Below are 21595 nucleotides of genomic sequence, written 5' to 3' on the forward strand. Positions count from 1 at the left end.
CACTTAAGTTTGTGTCCCAGGATTTATTGAATTAAAATGAATAAGCGAACTCCGGCTCACACAGTCAGTGGTTTTCAAATTTTACTATATTTAAGAATCACTTGAGAATCTTGTTTCAAATGCAGATTCTTAAACTGTACCAGATTTTTACATTATTGCAAAATAAGGAAAAGTAAAAATTAATCACTGGCCCAGGAAGCTGCAAATTTTCAAATAATCTAGGTGATTCTGATGCATGTGTCTCATGGACCATAAACTGAAACAACTGCTTTACCTTTAAAAGAGAGGTTTTTTTTTTTTGGCCGGGCGCAGTGGCTCACGCCTGTAATCCTAGCTCTCTAGGAGGCCGAAGCGGGTGGATCGCTTGAGGTCAGGAGTTCGAGACCAGCCCCAGCAAGAGCGAGACCCCGTCTCTACTAAAAATAGAAATAAAAATTATCTGGACAACTAAAAATATATAGAAAAAATTAGCCGGGCATGGTGGCACATGCCTGTAGTCCCAGCTACTCGGAAGGCTGAGGCAGTAGGATCGCTTAAGCCCAGGAGTTTGAGGTTGCTGTGAGCTAGGCTGATGCCACAGCACTCACTCTAGCCCGGGCAACAGAGTGAGACTCTGTCTCCAAAAAAAAAAAAGAGAGAGAGGTTTTTTGTTGTGTGGGGTATTTTTTTGTTTTTTGTTTTGAGATGGAGTCTCCCTTTATCACCCAGGCTGGAGTGTAGTGGCATGATCACTGCAACCTCAAAGTCGTGGACTCAAGCGATCCTCTTACCTTAGCCTCCCAAGTAGCTGGGATTATAGGCACAAGCTACCATGCCTGGCGAGACAACCTTTTTGAGAACAGGTTATCACCTTTCTAATAGATAAACGCCAAAGGCTCCCCCTTACATGCCTGAACAAGGACAAGCATACATTTCTTTAATCCACTTGGAAAAGCAGTATGGTGATGAAAAGTTCTCAAGACTGGCTGCACATCAGAATCATCTGAGAAGCTTTAAAAACATACTGAGACCTGGGCCTCACCTCCATCCAAGGAAATCAGAATCTTTGGGGTGAGGTTTGAATCATTTTTAGACACTCCCAGGTTGTGCGGCTAAGGCTGAGAACCACTGAACCCTAGGGGGCGTTATATGAAGTGTCTGCTGATTTCTTGCCAACCAAATCTGGGAATGTCATCATTTACGTGATGCATCAACATAATGGATCTTTCCCATAGGGCATATAATTTAATTTAACAAGCAAGGTTTCTCACTGAAATTCTTTATTCTACAGAAATACATCTAATTCAGATATCTGCATTACACAAAGTCTCCCTTTCTTTATCTTCTCAGCATTTGGCACACCCCAACTGGCAGCCCCATCCTCCTGTACCTACCCCAGATTTCCATTTGCTGGACAGGAAACCCATTGTGGAAATCCACAAAGAGAAAAAGCAGCAGTGTGTGTCCTTGAGTGTCCATATTCTGAGACTGAGCCCCCTCGTTGGATTCCACCACGTAACTCACATCTGGAAGCACCAAATCTAGAGGACAAGATATCACACCAATTCCTGACATAAATAAAGACTTGTAGAAATGCTAAGTGACTAAAGAATGTATATTCTGAACAAGGAAGCATCTGAGAATAGGAGGTCTAAATTCAAACATTTACTTCCCCTCTTGAACTTGTTTCTCTGTCCACACGATGGAAGCAAATAATAGTGACTCACTCACAGGAAGAACATCAAAATAATAACTAGGTGTGTAAAATGCAAACCAAACAATACTCCTTTGCATTTACTGGGAAACACTAAATTCACTGATTCCTCATACAACTTTCCAAGGCAGGTATGGCTAGTAAGAGGCAGAGGTCAGATTCAAACCTGAGTAATGATGATAACAACAGCTAACGTGTGCTACATGCCAGGTTCTATGTTAAATTCTCATATACTGTCTTAACATTTAGACTTCGTAACAACACTACGGGGTAGGACCTATTCTTATGCCTTTTACAGATAAGGAAAGAGGAACAGATAGGTTAAATACCTTGCCCAATGTGAGCTAGTAAATGGTAGAACTGAGTTTTAGATCTTGCTAGACTGACTCCAAAATCTGTGTTCTCAACCCAAATACTGTGTGATATTTGTATTCCTACGTAATTCAATGCCCTGTGGTCACTTTTTAGCACCTTGACCCTTTGGAATACAATCTGGATAGTGCTACCTTCCAGAACCATATGGAGAAGCACCTCTATGTGGATCCTGGTTTTATCCTTTAGAGTAATGAGGGAGGGAGATGAGGGGACATTTCTTACATATTCATTTCCAAAGTTAACTGAGCAAGTTCAGGCATCATGAAGTGGCAAAAAATAAAGTAAATCAACAAAGCCTGAAAACAAAAATGAAAAAGAAAAAGAAATATGGAGATTTCTAGAAATTCACCTAGGTCATCTTTCTATTCAAAATCTTGATAGCCTGACAGGTCTTAAGACCAAACATTCTTTTCTGAAAAAACTACTTACCTCCAGAGAGCCTGTCCCAGGACACCCTCCTCTCATACCCACCCTCTGGAATCACTACCCACTCAGAAACAAAGAACCTTATTGCCAGGCTTCCTTCCCAGGTGAAGAGCCCATCATTCCCCGCCCCCCCCCCCCCCGAGATACTGCCCCACCCCAAGAGGCTTCAATCTTCTCATACCAGTCACAACCCTAGAATACCTCTTCCTTAATAGTCTTCCGGGGGATCCAAATGACCAGACTACCTTCTGAACTTCAAAGGATTCTAGTGCACAACAGTCGAGCTCAAAACTGTAAACCTCTTAGACATCAGCCCAGGGTTGCATATTCCTATTTCCCAATTTTATTTATTAGTTCAGTTATTAACCTCCCAACTTTTAGCATGATTCACCCAAAGATAATGTGGTTAAGCCCTACATGAATATTACAGCCAGCTTCCTAGGTTTAATACTATGGTCTTGAATTTACGTTGCGTTTTAACTTTTTCTAAGTAATTTTATACAGATTTTCTCATTTCATCATGAAGCATTTCTCTTCCACAATAGTTCAAAGGTGTCGTTGCTCCTTTAGTCATCTTTCTAAAGCCCTGAGTTGACAGACTAAGGTACAACAGAAACCCTCTGAACAAGTCCCTAGAAGGACCAGGAATAGAGGTGGCAGCAGAGGAAGTGAGAGAAGAACCAGCATTCACGTGCAATGTCAAACAGGCTCTGATGGGGCTTTGCCTGTTTGACATCTGTTTGCTCACTCCAAGTGGTCTCTTAAACTCAGCCAGACCCCCATCCCCACATCCCAACCTAGGCCATCAGATCACTGGGTCCTATTTTTATATATACCTGCTATTTATATTTCCTTTCTCTAATATCCTTCAGGTTTCTTCATTCCTGTACAAAGAGAGGGAGACATACCTCTATCCAAATTGAGATCCAAATTGGGCACCATATGCAAGTGGTACTTTTTCCAGTCAATGAAATAAGAGGTATCTTTGAACACAGTAGTAATTGGCTGCTCCCGACTTGACAGTATCAGAGGCAGACCCAAAGGTCCATACAGAAATATGTATAGTTGCTAAAGAAAACTGCCAAATTTTAGTTTCTTATGACTATGTATTCACTTGTATAAAGCAAACATAACACTGACCTGGTTCATACTCCCAGAAATAAACAAGCGTGCTATTTAATTACATCTTGAGCCTTTTCCACACCAAAGATAGGTGTGAGGCACCAGAGATAGAGCCACTAGGATATCCAGAAATTTATTTGGGGTTTAATAAACGTGAGCTACTAGTATAGTATTGGGACAGTTAATTTATTCATCTTATGCATTCGATCATAGATTTGAATGGCACTGCAGGTTAATGCTGTTCTAAATTCTGGGGGTACAAAAATCAATATCTAGATTTAATACCTATCTTCAAGTTATCATATTTACAGTATGGGAGATAGATATAAAAACCAATAAACTATAATATAATGCGATACATGCCAGAATAGAAGTATATACAAAGGGCACTTTGGGAGGCCGAGGCAGGAGGATTGCTTGAGGCCAGGAGTTTGAGACCAGCCTGAGAAACAGTGAGACTCCATCTCTACAAAAAATAGAAAAATTAGCTGTGCATGGTGGCACATGCCTGTAATCCCAGCTACTCAGGAGGCTGGGGCAGGAGGATCACTTGAGCCCAGGAGTTTGAGGTAGCAATGAGCTACGATGACACCACTGTACTAAGGTGACAGAGCAAGACCTCATCTCAAACAAACAAATAAATAAATAAAAATAGGCCGGGCGCGGTGGCTCACGCCTGTAATCCTAGCACTCTGGGAGGCTGAGACGGGTGGATCGCTGGAGGTCAGGAGTTCGAGACCAGCCTGAGTGAGACCCCGTCTCTACTAAGAATACAGATAAAAATTATCTGGACAACTAAAAATATATATAGAAAAAATTAGCCGGGCATGATGGCACATGCCTGTAGTCCCAGCTACTTGGGAGGCTGAGGCAGTAGGATCACTTAAGCCCAGGAGTTTGAGGTTGCTGTTAGCTAGGCTGACGCCACGGCACTCACTCTAGCCCGGGCAACAAAGTGAGACTCTGTCTCAAAAAAATAAAAATAAAAATAGAAGTATATACAAACGAATATTTACTAGAAAGTATCTTAGTAGATTTAGATTGAGAAGGAAACTTCCTCTCACCTTCTCCAACCCTATTCTCTAACAAAGACAAAGGCAAACAGGCCCCTGAAATAGTTTCCTTATCTGGACTTCCCATTCCTACTCTCATCTTACCTCTACCCCAGGGTTTCTTGACCTCTGGACCACTGACACTTTGGGCCAGATAATTTTTCACTGGTGGTGGTTGGGGACAGTCCTGTGCATTGCAGGATGTTTAGCAGCATTCCTGGCCTTTACCCACTAGATGCCAGTAGCAAACCTCTTGACATGACCCCCCCCGCCCCCCCGCAACGACAATCCAAAATGTCTCCAGATATTGCCAAATGTCCTCTGAGGACAAAATCACCCCATTAAGAACCACTGCTTAACCTTTCTTGTCCCCTGAACCAAGGCTAAAGAGACCAGAATAAATACTTTCCTTTATTTTTCTTTGTCTTTATCCTCTTTCTATAGGGTAAACACAAGGTATTAAATGTGAATATTAAAATCCTTACCCAGTGGGCACTGAGACATTATGGAAAGTCAGAACAGAAAAAAGGGAGGCGTTGCCCGTAAATGAAGTCTCCTTCACAAATCTCAGAAGGCATTAACACACAAACTAATGCCAACACAGTCACTGTTTAAAGCTAGGGGATCTCTGAGATGCTGCAAACTCAGGATAAGAGTCAAGAGTCTGAAAAGCCAAAATGTGTGGTTGTCTTTTAATTGGATTGTTTAAACCATTTACATTTAATATGAATATATTATAGCTATGGTGGGGTTTAAATCTATCACCTTGTTCTCTCTTTTCCATTTGTTCCTTGTATTACTTTCCCACTTTTCTATTTTTAGATTCTACTTTGGATTACATAATTTTTATAGTTCCATATCTCCTTTTTGGCTTATTAGTTATAACTGCTATATTAATTTAGGGATTGCTTTAGGCTTTATTACTATACAGTTTTAACTTATCATAGTCTACCTTCAAATAATATTGTAACAGTTCACATATAGTATAAGAATCCAGCAATATACTTCCATTTCTCCCCTCTTGGCCTTTGTGCTATTGTCATCACACCTTTTGCTTCCATATATGTTATAAACATTGTTATTTTTGTTTTAAGTAATTATCTTTTGAAGAAATTTTTAAAAAGGACAAAAATCTTTTATATTTACCTACATAGTTACCATTTCCAGCATCCTCCTCCTTTATGTGTAGATCCAGAATTCTGTCTGGAATCATTTTCCTTCTACCTGAAAGATTTCCTTTGACATTTCTTATAATACAAGTCTGCTGGTGATGAATTCTTTCATCTTTTGTATGTCTGAAAAATTCTTTGTTTTTCCTTCATTTTTTTTTTTTTATTTGAAACAGAGTCTCATTCTGTTGCCTGTGCTAGAGTACCGTGGCATCAGCCTAGCTCACAGCAATCTCAAACTCCTGGACTCAAGTGATCCTTCTGCCTCAGACTCCTGAGTAGCTGGGACTACAGGCATGCGCCACCATGCCTGGCTAATTTTTTCTATATATTTTTAGTTGTCCAGCTAATTTCTTTCTATTTTTAGTAGAGATGGGGTCTGGCTCTTGTTCAGGCTGGTCTCGAACTCCTGAGCTCAAAACATCCACCCCCCTCGGCCTTCCAGAATGCTAGGATTACAGGTTTCCTTCATTTTTGAAAAATATTTTCACTGGGTATAGAATTACAGGTGGACAATTTTCTTTTTTCTTTTAGTTCTTTAAAGATGTTGCCCAACTTTCTTCTAGTTAACACTGTTTCCACCGAGAAATCTCCTGTGATTCTTATCTCTGTTCTTCTACACCTAATGTGTTTTTTTATCTCCAGCTGTCTTTAAGATTCTTTATTACTGACTTTATGCAATTTGTTTGAAATGTGTCTTGATATCATTTTCTTCATATTTCTTTTGCTTTTGTTTCATTGATTATGGATCTGTAGGTTTATAGTTTTCATCAGATTTGGAAATTTTGGGACCATTATTTCTTCATATATTTTATCTGCCCTCTTTCCCTTCAGGACTCTAATTGCATGTCCCTGAATTAGGCCACCTGAAGTTATCCCACAGTTCACTGATGCCTTCTTCATTTTTCTTTTCTATTATATAATGATGTTGACACCATACACTTTTTTCTTGGTGTTTCATTTCCATTTCTATTGTTATATATTCAACTTCACTAATTTTTCTTCTGCAGTATGTAGATCTGCCATTAATCTCATCCAGTGTATTTTCATCCTAAAAATTGTAATTTTTATCTCTAGAAGTTCAACTAGGGTCTTTTTTCTTATATCTTGTCTTCATTTAATATGCTTAATTGTTTCTCTTATTGAACATATAGAATACAGTTATATTTGTTTTAATGTCCTTGTTTACTATCATCTGTGACATTTCTGGGTAGGTTTCATTGATTGTTTCTTTTCTTCTTTATGGATCCTATTTTCCTGCTTCTTAGCAAGACAAGTTGTTTTTTAATTAGATGCTAAGCATTGTGAAGTTTACCTTCTTGGGTGCAGGGTATTTTTGTATTCCTATAAATATATATATATATATATATATATATATATATATGTTTTTTTTTTTTTTTTTGAGACAGAGTCTCACTTTGTTGCCTGGGCTAGAGTGAGTGCCGTGGCATCAGCCTAGCTCACAGCAACCTCAAACTGCTGGGCTCAAGTGATCCTCCTGCCTCAGCCTCCCAAGTAGCTGGGACTACAGGCATGCGCCACCATGCCTGGCTAATTTTTTGTATATATTTTTAGTTGTCCAGCTAATTTCTTTCTGTTTTTTTAGTAGAGACAGGGTCTCGCTCTTGCTCAGGCTGGTCTTGAACTCCTGAGCTCAAACAATCCGCCCGCCTCAGCCTCCCACAGTGCTAGGATTACAGGCATGAGCCACTGCGCCCAGTCCCTGTAAATATTCTTGAACTATTTTCTGGGAAGCTATAAAATTACTTGGAAATAGGCCGGTGTGGTGGCTCACGCCTGTAATCCTAGCACTCTGGGAGGCCGAGGCAGGAGGATTGCTCAAAGTCAGGAGTTCTAGACCAGCCTGAGCAAGAGCAAGACCCCATCTCTACAAAAAATAGAAAAATGAGCCACGTGTGGTGGCGCTTGCATGTAGTCCCAGCTACTCAGAAGAGTAAGGCAGGAGGATCGCTTGAGCCCAGGAGTTTGAGGTTGCAGTGAGCTATGATGACACCACTGCACTCTACCCAGGGCAACAGAGCGAGACTCAGTCAAAAAAAAAAAAAAAAAAAAATTACTTGGAAATAATTTGAGCCTTCTAGGTCTTGTTTTCAAGCTTTGTTAGATAGGACCAGAGAAGCCTATAGTCTACAGCTAACTTGTCCCTGCTACGCAGTCAAATCCTTCTGAGGACTCTACCTGACATCCCATGAAATATGAGGTTTTTCATTCTGCCTGGTGGAAACAGTCTCCATGTGATCTCCAAGGATTGTTCTCTGTCTAGAGCTTTCTGTCTCTATGCATTTCTCTCCTCTTCAGTACTCTTTCCTATAAATTCTAGCTGCTCAGACCTCCATGAACTTTGTCTCCCCAACTCAGAGAGATCTACTGGACTCAAGTTGGGTATCTCCTCCCTGCACTGCAGCCTGGAAATGCTCTCTAGGAAGTACAGCAGGACAATCATAAGGTTAACTTGTTTGTTTCTCTTCTTTCCAGAACCACTTTCCAATACTACCAGCTGTATAAGAAAACTGCTGTTGAATATAATTTGTCCATTTAACGTTGTTCAAGGTGGGATGTTAAATCTAGTCCATTATCTTATCATGGCCAGAATGAAAGTTCCTAAATGTTTTTGAAACAATCTCACTGGCCCTTGATACCTTCCTTGCTTGCTGACCTGACATGTTATGCAGGTTCATCTTGTACATTTCTACTCTAGGACTAGAACCAGTCATTTCTCCTTTTTAGTGGGCAATGGTATTCAGAGAAAACATTCTGGGTACTAGGAGTGCTTATTGCTACTAATTGTCATTGCCTATAGGTTTTTTTCAATGGAAAGAACTAAAAAATATATCATTTTAAAAGTCAGAAAAATTGTGGATTCACACCGGTATTTTCAATGGCACTTTAAGGTTACTTTTTAAAAAAACTGTTATTTCTTTGAATTTACACTCATATATCTTCTATCTGATGCTCAAACTTTTGGTTCTTAACAATGTTAATATAATTACTTATTTGTTTTATCATGGAATGCATACAATTTCAGTACAAAATACCAATATTATTACTAATAATCAAGACCACTGAATGAATTTTAAGAGTTCTTTGTACTTCATTTCAACCTCAGAGTATATCACACTAAGAATGTACAATCAAACACCATATTCTAAAGTCAATTGAATTAATTCTCCTTGCTATATTGATTATGACATTAATATAATATATAGGTAGGTTTATTACCTTTTATCTTGAGGGGTATTTTTACAGGGTATGAAATTCTAGGTTGATGATTATTTTATTTCAGGGCATTAACACTATTAGTCTACCACCTTATGTTGCTATGGAGAAGTCAGCTGTCAATTTGTTCCTCTTTTGAATATAATCTGTCTTCCTGGCTGATTTTAAGGTTTTTCTCTTTGTCTTTGATCTTCTATAGGTGTAGATATCTTTTTTATTTATCCTGCTTGATAGTTGAGTTTTTAAATCGGTTTTAGTTGTTTCAGACATTAATTCTTCCAATATTGTTTCTGTCCCATTTTCTCTCTCTGGACATTAGACATTGTATTTGAAAAAGGGTTAAATAATTCGAAGCATAGGATATAGTTATTTTCCTCCAGAAATAATTTGTTTTTTTCTAAAAGAGATCTAGGAGAATTATTAAATAGCAATCTAGAATCACACTAATCCAATTTCGAAGTTTAAGATTTTCTGGCCTGCCTAGATGACTAAAAAACATGCAGTCCATATGAAGGATGATTTATTTCAGGTTCACCTTACTCCTTAAAATGTAGCCTTTTGGTTATCCCTGCCCAAACAGGAGGTGTTTTAACAACACCCACAAGTTCAGCAGGCCTGGATTCTTTGCCTTCTTGTCCTGCATTGATTCAGAAGTATTTTTTATTATACATCTTAGACTCTCAGCTACTTGTTTTCATTGGCAAATGATCCCAGGGCGAAAGCAGCCCCCAATGCTGGAGTCAGCTCTCTGTAATTCCATTCTCCCTTAAATCATGGCCCAGAAATTCATCCCCTTCACTAGTTCATTGATGCTTTTTGATGTTTTTATTAATATATTTTATCCAGCCTTAGTCTTCAATGGGAGGGTTGGTCTAAATTATCTAGTTTGTCATTCTCGGAAACTGAAATCCCACCAGGGTTTTCATAGCTAGTTCTCTCTCTTCATTAAAACATTACCTCCTCAGAGTCTTCACTGACCAGATTTAAAATAACATTCCCATCATTCTCTATCTCTTCACCTGCTTTACTTGTCTTCACTGCACTATCACTACCTAGTATCTATTTATTTGTTAAATTTTCCCACTAACATGTAAACTCTGAGAAGACAGAAAATTTGTCTGTCTTATTCATTCTACAGAATGGAATGAGGAGGGAAAAGAACCTTTTATTCTTTGCTTTATACTCTTCTGTACTATGTAGATATTAAGAAAAAACATGTTTTAAAATATAAAATGTCCATGCATAGTCTTTATCACTATCCTGCTCCTTCTTCCTAAGTAAGATATTCTGATATTGCCAGATAGCTGGCATCTATCTGATCATGCCTCTTCTGTTCTCATTCTGTTTATTTTTTTGAATTGAGACAGGGTTTCACTATGTTGTCCAGGCTGGTCTTGAACTCCTGGGCTCAAGTGATCCTCCTGCTTCAGCCTCCCGACTAGCTGAGACTACAGGCATGCACCACTGCACCCAGCTTTGTTCTCATTCTTTATACTCTTTGATAACTTCATTTACTCCTACAGCTTCAATCATATAGTAATAACAATTAATAATTATTGAGCACTTATTATGTGTCAGGCAGTGTGCTTGGAGCTTCATTCATATGGATTGTTACAGTTAATTCTAAAAAGCAAGCAAACAAGCACCAAAAGAACAACAATATAACCTTTGAGAGGGAAAGCAGACAAATCTATGAGGTAGGTATTATTATCCCCATTTTAAAGTGAAGGAGGTAAAGGCTTAGGCTGGTTAACTAAGATGCCTACAGGCATACAGCTAATTAATGGTGAATCCAGTATTTATACCCCTTTGCCAGGCTCTAAACACAGCACTATATGACACTCACCTACGGTGGAAACCGACATCCTAAAAGTCTGTAATTCCATATCTGATTACTTTCCAGTTCCAGACCAAGATTTCTATATAGCTGTTTACCATCTTCAAAGGATGTCTTGCAGGCATCATAAACTCAGCATGTTCAAAGCCAAACTCATCTTCTTTATCTCCTAAATCTGCTATTAATGTTTTGTATATTTCTGACAGTATCATTATTCTATCAGTCATCCATGGAAATCTTTTTTTTTTTTTTTTTTTTTTTTTAGGAGACAAGGTCTCACTCTGTCACCCAGGCCAGACTGCAATGGCACAATCATAGCTCATTGCAGCTTCAAACTCCTGGGCTCAAGCAATCCTCCTGCCTCAGCCTCTTGAGTAGCTAGGACTATAGGTGCACACCACCATGCTGGCTAATTTTTTAAAATTAAAAACAAGAGAGATGTAGAGATGTGGTCTTCCTATGTTGCCCAGGCTTGTCTCCAACTCCTGGCCTCAAGTGATCCTCCTGCCTCAGCCTCCCAAAGTGCTGGAATTACAAGCGTGAGCCACCATACCCAGCCCGTGGAAATCTTTTTCAACCACTTTATCAAGGTGTGATCCACATATCATACAATTCACCCATTTTAAATGTACAATTGAATGGTTTTAGTATATTCAAAGAGTTGTGCAACCATTACCATCATCAATTTTAGAACATTTTCATCACTTCAAAAAGAAGCTCTCCCCATCTTCCTTCTATCTCTATAGATTTGCCTATTCTAGACATAGAAATCTGACATAAACTTCACCCATTCCCTGCCCCTAATCTCTCCCTACCCCAACAATGATCTGGTTACCTCATTATGTTGATTCCTTCCGGTGATAAGTCTCACCTTTCCATGCCTACCACACTTTCAGTTCAGGCACTCATTATCTCTTAACCCAGTTCACTTATTTATTTACTTAGTAATTACTAACTTCTCTTTCCCATCCATTCTGTGCAATGCTGCTACAGACTCCTGCCAAAACATTCAATGGTTTCCCACTCTATAAAGAATAAAGTTCATACTCCTTAGTATGGCACTCATGATCTACCATACTCAACTCCAGAGTACTTTCCAGCCTCATCTCTCCCTCTTGCACGATTCATCCCATGCTTCAGTTATATTGGACTGTATGAAGAATGAGTAGCACATGTCACATTTTATAGTTTGCAGCTCCCTGTCCAACATTTTCAAACTTGGCTTTCATGTTGGATTATACGTTTTTATACAAATCACTCCACATGCTTGTAGATACAGAATTCATATACTAAAGGCTTTCCTAAAATTGGGATATAAACACCCATTTTAAAAGACAATTGGATGAAATTTGTCATCAAAAAGATATGGAAACTGAAGAAATCCCGTTCGACTGGCTGGAAAAGACCTTTGGGGTGGGGCACAGAGCAGCAGCTGGAGTCAGTGTCAGTTCTCCCAACAAGTCCATGCCAACCACGTCATCAGGGATGGAAAGTGTTATTGGATGTCCTAGCACAGGGTGGATTCTGCTGCAGCATGATTCAGTTGTATCAAATTTTGGTCTACTGTCAGAAAACAGACAAATTTAACTTTTTTCTCTCTTAAGAAATTATTTAAAAGGGCATTCAAAATTCCTTTTATAAACCTCTGGCACATGCATAACCATATAACCTACAATATTGGTTTTGTTGGAATAAGCAAGTTGATTCCTACTCAGGGAATTAGAGCAATGGAAAAAAAGCAAAGAAACTGACATTTCAGGGATGGCATCATGGCTCCTGCTTTTTCTCCCACTAGTGGCAGTTTCTTATTCTCCAAAGCATATTCCCCCAACTAAAATTACTCTATGTTTCTGACCAGAAGTTCTCAAAATCAGTCAAAGATAAGCATTGTGTTAGGGGGTCTGTGTATCACAAATGGCCTAACCTGACCCTGTGGTATTTAGCAATCTGCTCCCCACATGCCACACCTTCCCCTGCAGAGGTCTGAGGTTCCTATTTTATAGGACCAATGAGGAAAAATTAGGCCATCTTTCTCTCCCAGAAAGAATCTAGTAAAATTTTGTGTTCATTTATTTTCCAATGGCTCTTTTCTAAACAGAGAAGAAATATCAATAAACCTTTTCCTCTCTCTGTAAACATATCAGGTCATCCAGGGAAACATGTCCATAAACATTATCTCAAAGGCTTAAACTCTGGTCAGTAAAACTATGATGATGAGCCATCTACCTACAAGGATTATATAATACTAGAGGATTAGATTACTAAAGAAAGATATGGGGTGGGGGTTTTGTTACCTGTATATTAAAAAATAAATTTTATGAGAAATATAAATTTAAATGAGAAATAAAAAATACTCTCATCTGAGGTGTGATTTTTGGTGAGAATAAGAAAATAATCTAAAAAGCCTCGGGTGGTCTCTTCAAGCTGTAACATCCTTATGACTACTAGTATTGACTTAGGACATATAAGCAGAGGCAGAAACTATTGAATAAAGACTAAATTAGTTGGACTTAAGCATATGTTAGGTTTTTTCCTGATATAGTTCATGTTCACTTTGGATTCTGTGGCAGCTGGATAGCAAAGCAAAGCAAGGCAAAGGGTTCTGTCTGTTCCTTATTATTTACCACCTCCTCCACAGGTTTACATTTTTGGAGTCTGAAGGTTAAGGTGGGTAGGGAGAGATTTTCCAAACCTATGCAAAATGCTGATGCACAAAAAATAATATATAACGAATTCCTTTGTATTCATACTATCTCTCTAGCCAAGAGTTCAAGTAAACTTAAATTCACAGACCTCTCTTCTCATGTCTAAATGGGATTGTAATTATCATGGTTTGTTTCATTTCATTTACAGAAGAAAATAAGGAATGGAGAGGAAAAGGAACATGTCTTCAGATCAAGTAGAATATATTCAAGGAGCCAAGAATATTAACAGTTTTCAACATAAATAACTTAAAAGTTTTACTTCCACTTTTCTTTTTCTTTCCTGTTGCCCAGGCTAGAATGCAGTGGAATCACCATAGCTCCCTGTAACCTCAAACTCCTGGCTCAAGCATCCACTTTTCTTAAAGAGAAGCTGACATGTGGCACTTAGAAATGGCAAGTGAGACCATTTCCAATTTCTACCCACGTTCATATTCATAACAGGAGAGTCAAACGGGAGAGAGAAAACAACGCTTTTAGCCTTCACCTCACATAATGCTGAGAGTTTACAACAAGAGCAATTCCATTCGACAGGTTCAAAGTGGGTTCATTCTCTAGCCTGCAAAGCAAAGAAAAGCTAAGCTATTTCTCAAAGATTCTAAAATCAATCTCTGCTTGATACAAATTTTGGCCCATGACTACTACCACCCCCGAGATTACTGGAATTCAGTAACTAATTAACCAAGGGGAAAATGGCAATTTTTAAGTTCACCCTCTCTACTGAAAGGGAAAGACATGAAATTTTGCTTGTTCAAACTTAATACAGAATAAGAAAATGGGGAGGTCTCGAAAAATTAGTTTCAAGGTGATTTTGGATCAAGAAATCAAACTGTGGGGCCAGGTGCGGTGGCTCACGCCTGTAATCCTAGCACTCTGGGAGGCCGAGCCGGGTGGATCGCTCGAGGTCAGGAGTTTGAGACCAGCAAGAGTGAGACCCCGTCTCTACTAAAAATAGAAAGAAATTATCTGGCCAACTAAAATACATATATAAAAAAAAAATTAGCCGGGCATGGTGGCACATGCCTGTAGTCCCAGCTACTCGGGAGGCTGAGGCAGTAGGATCACTTAAGCCCAGGAGTTTGAGGTCGCTGTGAGCTAGGCTGACGCCACGGCACTCACTCTAGCCCGGGCAACAAAGCGAGACTTTGTCTCAAAAAAAAAAAAAAAAGGAAATCAAACTGTGAACCTACTGGAAATAGGACAATAATGGCTGAGAAAAACTGCAGAGCCATAGCATCATCTTAAGCCCTGTACTTACCCAAAAATCTCTTTGGAGAGGATTCCATTTACCTTTAGACTGAAATTAAATCTGATCTGCAAAACAGTAAATGAGGTAAGAGATTTAACATGAGCCAGAATAGAGATTAAAAACTTCTATACTCAATCCCTAAAGGAAAAGAGTATTCTCTTAAAAATTTTTAAAAATTGTTCCTGTCTCTCCGCATCCACGCCAACATGTGTTGTTTTGGGACTTTTTGATAAAGGCCATTCTCACTGGAGTTAAGTGATATCTCATTGTGGTTTTGATTTGCATTTCCCTGATGATTAGGGATGTTGAGCATTTTTTCATATGTTTGTTAGCCATTCTTATATCTTCTTTTGAAACTTTTCTATTCATGTCCTTTGCCCACTTTTTGATAGGGTTGTTTGATTTTTTCTTGCTGATTTTCCTGAGTTCTAAATAGATTCTTGTTATCAGTCCTTTATCTGATGTGTAGTATGCGAAAATTTTTTCCCATTCTGTAGGCTGTCTGTTTATTTTCGTGACTGTTTCTTTGGCTGTGCAGAAGCTTTTTAATTTAATCAGGTCCCATTCGTTTATTTTTGTTGTTGCTCTGATTGCCTTAGGGTTTTTTTTCATAAATTCTTTGCCTAGACCAATGTCTGTAACAGTCTCTCCTACATTTTCTTCTAGAATTCTAATAGTTTCCCACCTAAGATTTAAGTCTGTTATCCACCGTAATTTGATTTTTGTGAGAGGTGAAAGCTATGGGTCCTGTTTTAGTCTTCTACATGTGGCTATCCAGTTTTCCCAGCACCATTTGTTAAATAAGGAATCTTTTCCCCAGAGTATGTTTTTGTCTGCTTTGTCAAAGATTAGATGGCTATTTTTTATTTTTTAAGACAGAGTCTCGCTGTGTTGCCCGGGCTAGAGTGAGTGCCGTGGCATCAGCCTAGCTTACAGCAACCTCAAACTCCTGGGCTTAAGTGATCCTACCGCCTCAGCCTCCCCAGTAGCTGGGACTACAGGCATGTGCCACCATGCCCGGCTAATTTTTTTTCTATATATATTTTTTAGTTGGCCAGATATTTTCTTTCTATTTTTAGTAGAGATGGGGTCTTGCTCTTGCTGGGGCTGGTCTCGAACTCCTGACCTCGAGCAATCCACCCAGCTCGGCCTCCCAGAGTGCTAGGATTACAGGCGTGAGCCACCGCGCCCAGCCTAGATGGCTATTTTAATTGACAAATTGTAGTTATATATATTCCTGGGGTACAATGTGATGTTCTGATATACGTATCCAATATGGAGTGATTAAATCAAGCCGATTAACATATCTATCACCAAGCCAGGCATGGTGGCTCACACCTGTAATCCCAGCTATGTGAGAGGCTGAGGCAGGAGGATCCCTTGAGGCCAGGAGTTCAAGAGAAGCAACATAACAAGACTCTGTCTCTAAAAAAATTTAACACTTTAACTGGGCATGTGCCTATAGTCCCAGCTACTTGGGAGGCTGAAGCAGGAGGATCACTTGAGCTCAGATATTTGAAGTTGCAGTGAGCAACGTTTGGGCCACTGCACTCCAGCCTGCATGACAGAGTGAGACCCTGTCTCTGAAAAAAAAAAAAAAAAAAAGGAGATGATGATAAAACCTATTTCACAAGGGGTGTTGTGAGGGTTAAATGAATGAGTGTATAGAGAGCATGTAGAATAGTAACTGGCAAACAATAAGCAATTAAACCCTGCTGAAGATGAACAAAATAGGAAGATAGCATAAGAAAAGGAGGACATCATATAACATACTTAACTGTGTTCATCTTTACAAACATATCTTACTATGATAATTACTAAAAATTTAGCTCTCCAATGTTTAAAATATTTTATCAAAATTTCCTTATTTGAGCCAGGAACAGTGGCTCACACCTGTAATTCCAGAGGCCGAGGCACGGGGACTGATTGAGGCTGGGAGCTCGAGACCAGCCTGGGCAACATAATGAGGCCCTTTTCTCTACAAAAAATTAAAAAGTTAGCTGGGCATGGTGACATATGCCTATAGTTCTAGCTACTTAGGAGGCTGAGCCAGGAGGTTCACTTGAGCCTGAGAGCTGGAGGTTGCAGTGAGCTGTGATCGAGCCACTGTACTCCAGTCTGGGCGATAGAGCAAAACTCTTAACTCAAAAAAAAAAAAAAAAAAAAATTTTCCTTACTTGTTCTTACAGTCACTTTAGAAAAAGAAATGATCAGCAAGGTTTATTGTCCAGTTTTAAAAGAAAAATGAAGCACAGAGGAGGGAAATGAGGTATGTAGAATGATACAATAAAACAGTAAGAAAGTGAAAATAAGAATCCAAAAGAACACCCTATGTCCAGAGGCTTCTCAGCTGTGTCACACAACCAACGTTAAGATTGTCTTAAGGACACAGAAAGCAAATTAATTCAATATTAAAAGTTTTAATCATCTTCACGGAAAGAGAACTAGTCATGTCCTACAGAGCAGAGGTCTCTTGAAAACATATGACTTAAACAAGACAAGCATTATTGTGCAAAAGAACAGCTTACCTTAGGGTGCACCATGGTGATTTTGCGTAAAAAATGCTTTATAACCAGACAATCTGTCATTAAATTTCTGGGATTTTCATCAATCTGTAAAAACACAACAAACAAAAAACCCCACCAAATTCAAGAGAACAAGTGAATCAAATTATGGTATTTCTTCCCATAAAAGTAACTATACCTCAGAAAGCTTTTGGACATCCAAGAGGAAATATGTTTGGGAATGAGATTATACACAAAAAGGAATTTAAACAGTCATCACTTCTTGGGTCAGAGTACCTATTTCAGGGAACTTCAGGAGATTCATGAAGAAAAATCAGGAGTAAAACCCACAATGTCGAAACTACCTTTGGAGACAAATTTAAAAGTAATTCAGACTGGAGCTGAGAAGAATAACTCTATCTTAACACTACCATCCCAATGTGCTTTAGAACAATCTGTATTAAGAATCTGAGTGGACCAGCCTGAGCAAGAGCGAGACCCCATATCTACTAAAAAAATAGAAAGAAATTAGCTGGACAATTAAAAATATATATACAAAAAAATTAGCCGGGCATGGTGGTGCATGCCTGTAGTCCCAGCTACTTGGGAGGCTGAGGCAGGAGGATTGCTTGAGCCCAGGAGTTTGAGGTTGCTGTGAGCCAGGCTGATGCCATAGCACTCTAGCCCGGGCAACAGAGTGAGACTCTGTCTCAAAAAAAAAAAAAAAAAAAGAATCTGAGTGGAGGCCGGATGTTGTGCCTCACTCTTGTAATCCTAACACTTTGGGAGGCTGAGGCAGGAGGATCACTTGAAGCCAGGAGTTCGAGACCAGCCTGGGCAATGACAGGACCTTGTCTCTACAAAACATACAAAAAAAATTAGCTGGGTTTTAGTGGTGCATATCTCTAGTCCCAGCTACTTGGGAGGCTGAGGCAGGAGGATCTCTTAAGCCCAAGAGTTTGAGGTTGCAGTGAGCTATGATGATGCCACTGCACTCTAGCTGGGGCAACAAAGTGAGATCCTGCCTCAAATTAAAAAAAAAAAAAAAGAATCTGAGTGGAGTTAAAGGAGCAGACAGTAAAAGGAACCTATTTTTGACATCAATCCATTCATCCAAACATTTATTTATAAGGAAAAGCTGTAGAGCAAAAAGCTCAAAAGTCAGAAGACCTGTGATCTAGTACTAGCTCTGTAAAAAATTACTTATGTAACCATGAAAAGGAAATCTCTTCACTGCTTTGGATCTCATTTCCTAATCTGCAAAACAGGGATAAAACCTACCCTTTCTACCTCACAAAATTTTTTTAGGGATCCTTATATTTCAAAGTATATATTATACATGGTAACGATAATAGATACCACTTATTGAATGCCTACTATTGTGACAAGCATTATGCATGTGCTACATATATACACTACCTCACAACAATCCTGTAAGGTAGGTATTACCATCCCTTTTTTGCAGATTTAAAAAAAAGATTCAGAGAAGTTAAGCAACTTGCCTAAGGTCACCCAGCTGTTCAGTGGTAGAGATACCATTTGACCCTACGTCTTTTTTTTAAGTTGTTGTTGGTTGAGTGACCTTAAGTCTTTCTAATACCAACTGCCCACACTCTTTCCAATATACTATGACATTTCCCTACAAATATAAGACTTACCATCTAACGAGGGCTTCCTCTCTCCCAGGAATGGTGCTAGAGAGTCTTATTTATATTACTTCATTTAACCTTCACAAAACCCCCACATTTTATATATGAAAAAAAATGAGTCTCAAAAGGGTTAAACAGGCCTGGTGCAGTGTCTCACACCTGGAATCATAGCACTTTGGGAGGCCAAAGCAGGAGGCTTGCTTGAGGCCAGGAGTTCAAGACAAGTCTGAGCATGAGCTAGACCCTGTCTCTACTAAAGAAATAGAAAAATTAGCCCGGCATGGTGGCCCATGCCTGTAGTCCCAACTGCTTGGGAGGATGGTACAGTTAAGATAGAGTTATTCTTCTCAGCTCCAGTCTGAATTACTTTTAAATTTGTCCCCAAAGGTAGTTTTGACATTGTAGATTTTACTCTGATCTTTCTTCATGAGTTTCCTGAAGTTCCATGAAATAGGTACTCTCACCCAAGAAGTGATGGCTACTTTTTCATGCATGTCTCCATTAAATAGTCTTTGCTATGGACCTCAATACTCAACCCTTCTAACTGAGGCATACATGATGAAATCTTTTGCAATTCCCTCTTTTTCTCTTCTAACTCTCTTTATTCAAATATATATATCTACATATATACATATTTTGACACACCCAGGCTGGAGTACAGTGGCTTGATCATAGCTCACTGCAACCTTAAACTCCTGGGCTCAAGGAATCCTCCTGCTTCAGCCTCCATTGTAGCTAGGACTACAGGCACACACCACCATGCCTGGCTAATTTTTAAAATTTTTTTGTAGAGACATGGTCTCAAACTCCTGGCCTAAAGTGATCCTCCCACCTGGGCCTCCCAAGGTGCTGGGATTACAGGTGTGAGCCACCACACCCGGCCTTGGTTCAACTTCTAATTCTGCCACTTAACTTTTGTATGACATTGGGAAAGTCAGTCAAGTTCTCTGAATCTCAGTTTTCATCTCTATTAAATGGGATGATAATCCTTGTCCTATGAAGTTGTCAAGAGGCTTAAATAATATATATAAATGTTAAGTATACAAATTACTGTTTGTACAGATGGGCTAAAACACATAATCTCATTTCCTAGAATTGCTTTCCTTGGTTCACTGGAATCACCTTTTTATTGCTACTTGACATTAATAGTTTCAGAGGTGACTAACTATTAATTGCTCCCAATTATTTACCCTGTGTTCTCCTAAAAAAGATAAGGCACAGCCAGGGATATCTGTTGTCCTGACACTGTACCCATTCCTTTTAGAAGGAGACAAAATTATTCACACATGGAGAAAGGCTTCCCAAATGCTTACTGGGAGAATGCTCTAATCTGTTATGTCTCTACCAACTCCACTGAAGAAAAGATAGGGGATCAGAGAATTTTTAAAGGGAATGGAGAATGAATTGTCAATCTCATAAATCTGGACTACAATTAAATCAATAAAGAGATTTCTAAACCAACCTAATAAAAACATATCCAGGCCAGGCTCACGCCTGTAATCCTAGCCTTCTGGGAGGCCAAGGCGGGTGGATCGCTCCAGGTCAGGAGTTCGAGACCAGCCTGAGCGAGACCCTGTCTCTACTAAAAATAGAAACAAATTATATGGACAAGTAAAAACATATACATAGAAAAAAATTAGCTGGGCATGGTGGCACATGCCCATAGTCCCAGCTACTCGGGAGGCTGAGGCAGTAGGATCTCTTAAGCCCAGGAGTTTGAGGCTGCTGTGAGCTAGGCTGACGCTACGGCACTCACTCTAGCCCGGGCAACAAAGTGAGACTCTCTCAAAAAAAAAAAAAACATATCCAAATATGATCTGCACTGGGAATCGATTTTTATTTTATCAGGAGATCCAAACTGAAATAAGGGCTTGTTTTGGTCATTCCCAAACATGTCTGCACATTAGGAATCACCTGGGATTTTAAAAATATTCCAAAGCCTAGGTCACACCTGCTATGGACTGAATTGTGTTCTTCAAACTTCATATTTGGGGGTTGAAGCCCTAACCCCCAATGTGACTGAATTTGGAGATAGGGCCTTAGGAGGTAATTAAGGTTAAATGTGGTCATATAGGTGGGGCCCTAATCCATAAGACTGGTGTCCTTATAAAAAGAGACACCTGAGATCTGTCTTTACACACACACACACACATACACACACACACACACACACAGAGAGAGAGAGAGAGAGAGAGAGAGAGAGAGAGAGAGAGAGAGAAGGCCACATAAGGATACAGCAACAAGGTGGCAGTCTGCAATCCAGGAAGAGAGGCCTCACCAGAAACCAACCCTGTTAGCATCTTGATCTTGGACTTCTAGCCTCCAGAACTGTGAGAAAATAAATCTCTGTTGCTTAAGCCACCTAGTTGGTGGCATTTTGTTACGGCAGCCCCAAGCAATTAGATCACCCCAGATCAATTAAATCACAACATCTTTGAGTGGGACACACACACTAGTATTTTGGAAACTCCTAGGTGATCTAATGTCTGCACAGGCAAATTTAGGAAACAAAGCCTTATTTCATTTCAACTTTGGAACTTGATGGACCTAGGCTTTTCTTTCCTGATATCAGATTTGTAG

At 39.4% G+C, this 21595-nt stretch overlaps 1 protein-coding gene across 1 annotated transcript in view; it reads right to left on the minus strand.

Annotated features, from left to right (window-relative positions):
• The window catches only part of C7H11orf80 (chromosome 7 C11orf80 homolog), a 76260-nt gene that overhangs the window by 23110 nt on the left and 31555 nt on the right, over positions 1 to 21595 (minus strand). Inside the window, exons 5-10 of the mRNA XM_045558381.1 lie at positions 17391 to 17474; positions 14872 to 14927; positions 14101 to 14172; positions 12279 to 12474; positions 3403 to 3553; positions 1374 to 1520 (exon numbers count right to left, since the gene is read on the minus strand). Coding sequence (XP_045414337.1) covers positions 1374 to 1520; positions 3403 to 3553; positions 12279 to 12474; positions 14101 to 14172; positions 14872 to 14927; positions 17391 to 17474 — 706 coding nt within the window. The remainder of the gene's footprint in view (positions 1 to 1373; positions 1521 to 3402; positions 3554 to 12278; positions 12475 to 14100; positions 14173 to 14871; positions 14928 to 17390; positions 17475 to 21595) is intronic.

This window comes from Lemur catta, chromosome 7 (assembly GCF_020740605.2).
Source record: "Lemur catta isolate mLemCat1 chromosome 7, mLemCat1.pri, whole genome shotgun sequence".
In the NCBI taxonomy this organism is placed as follows: domain Eukaryota; kingdom Metazoa; phylum Chordata; class Mammalia; order Primates; family Lemuridae; genus Lemur; species Lemur catta.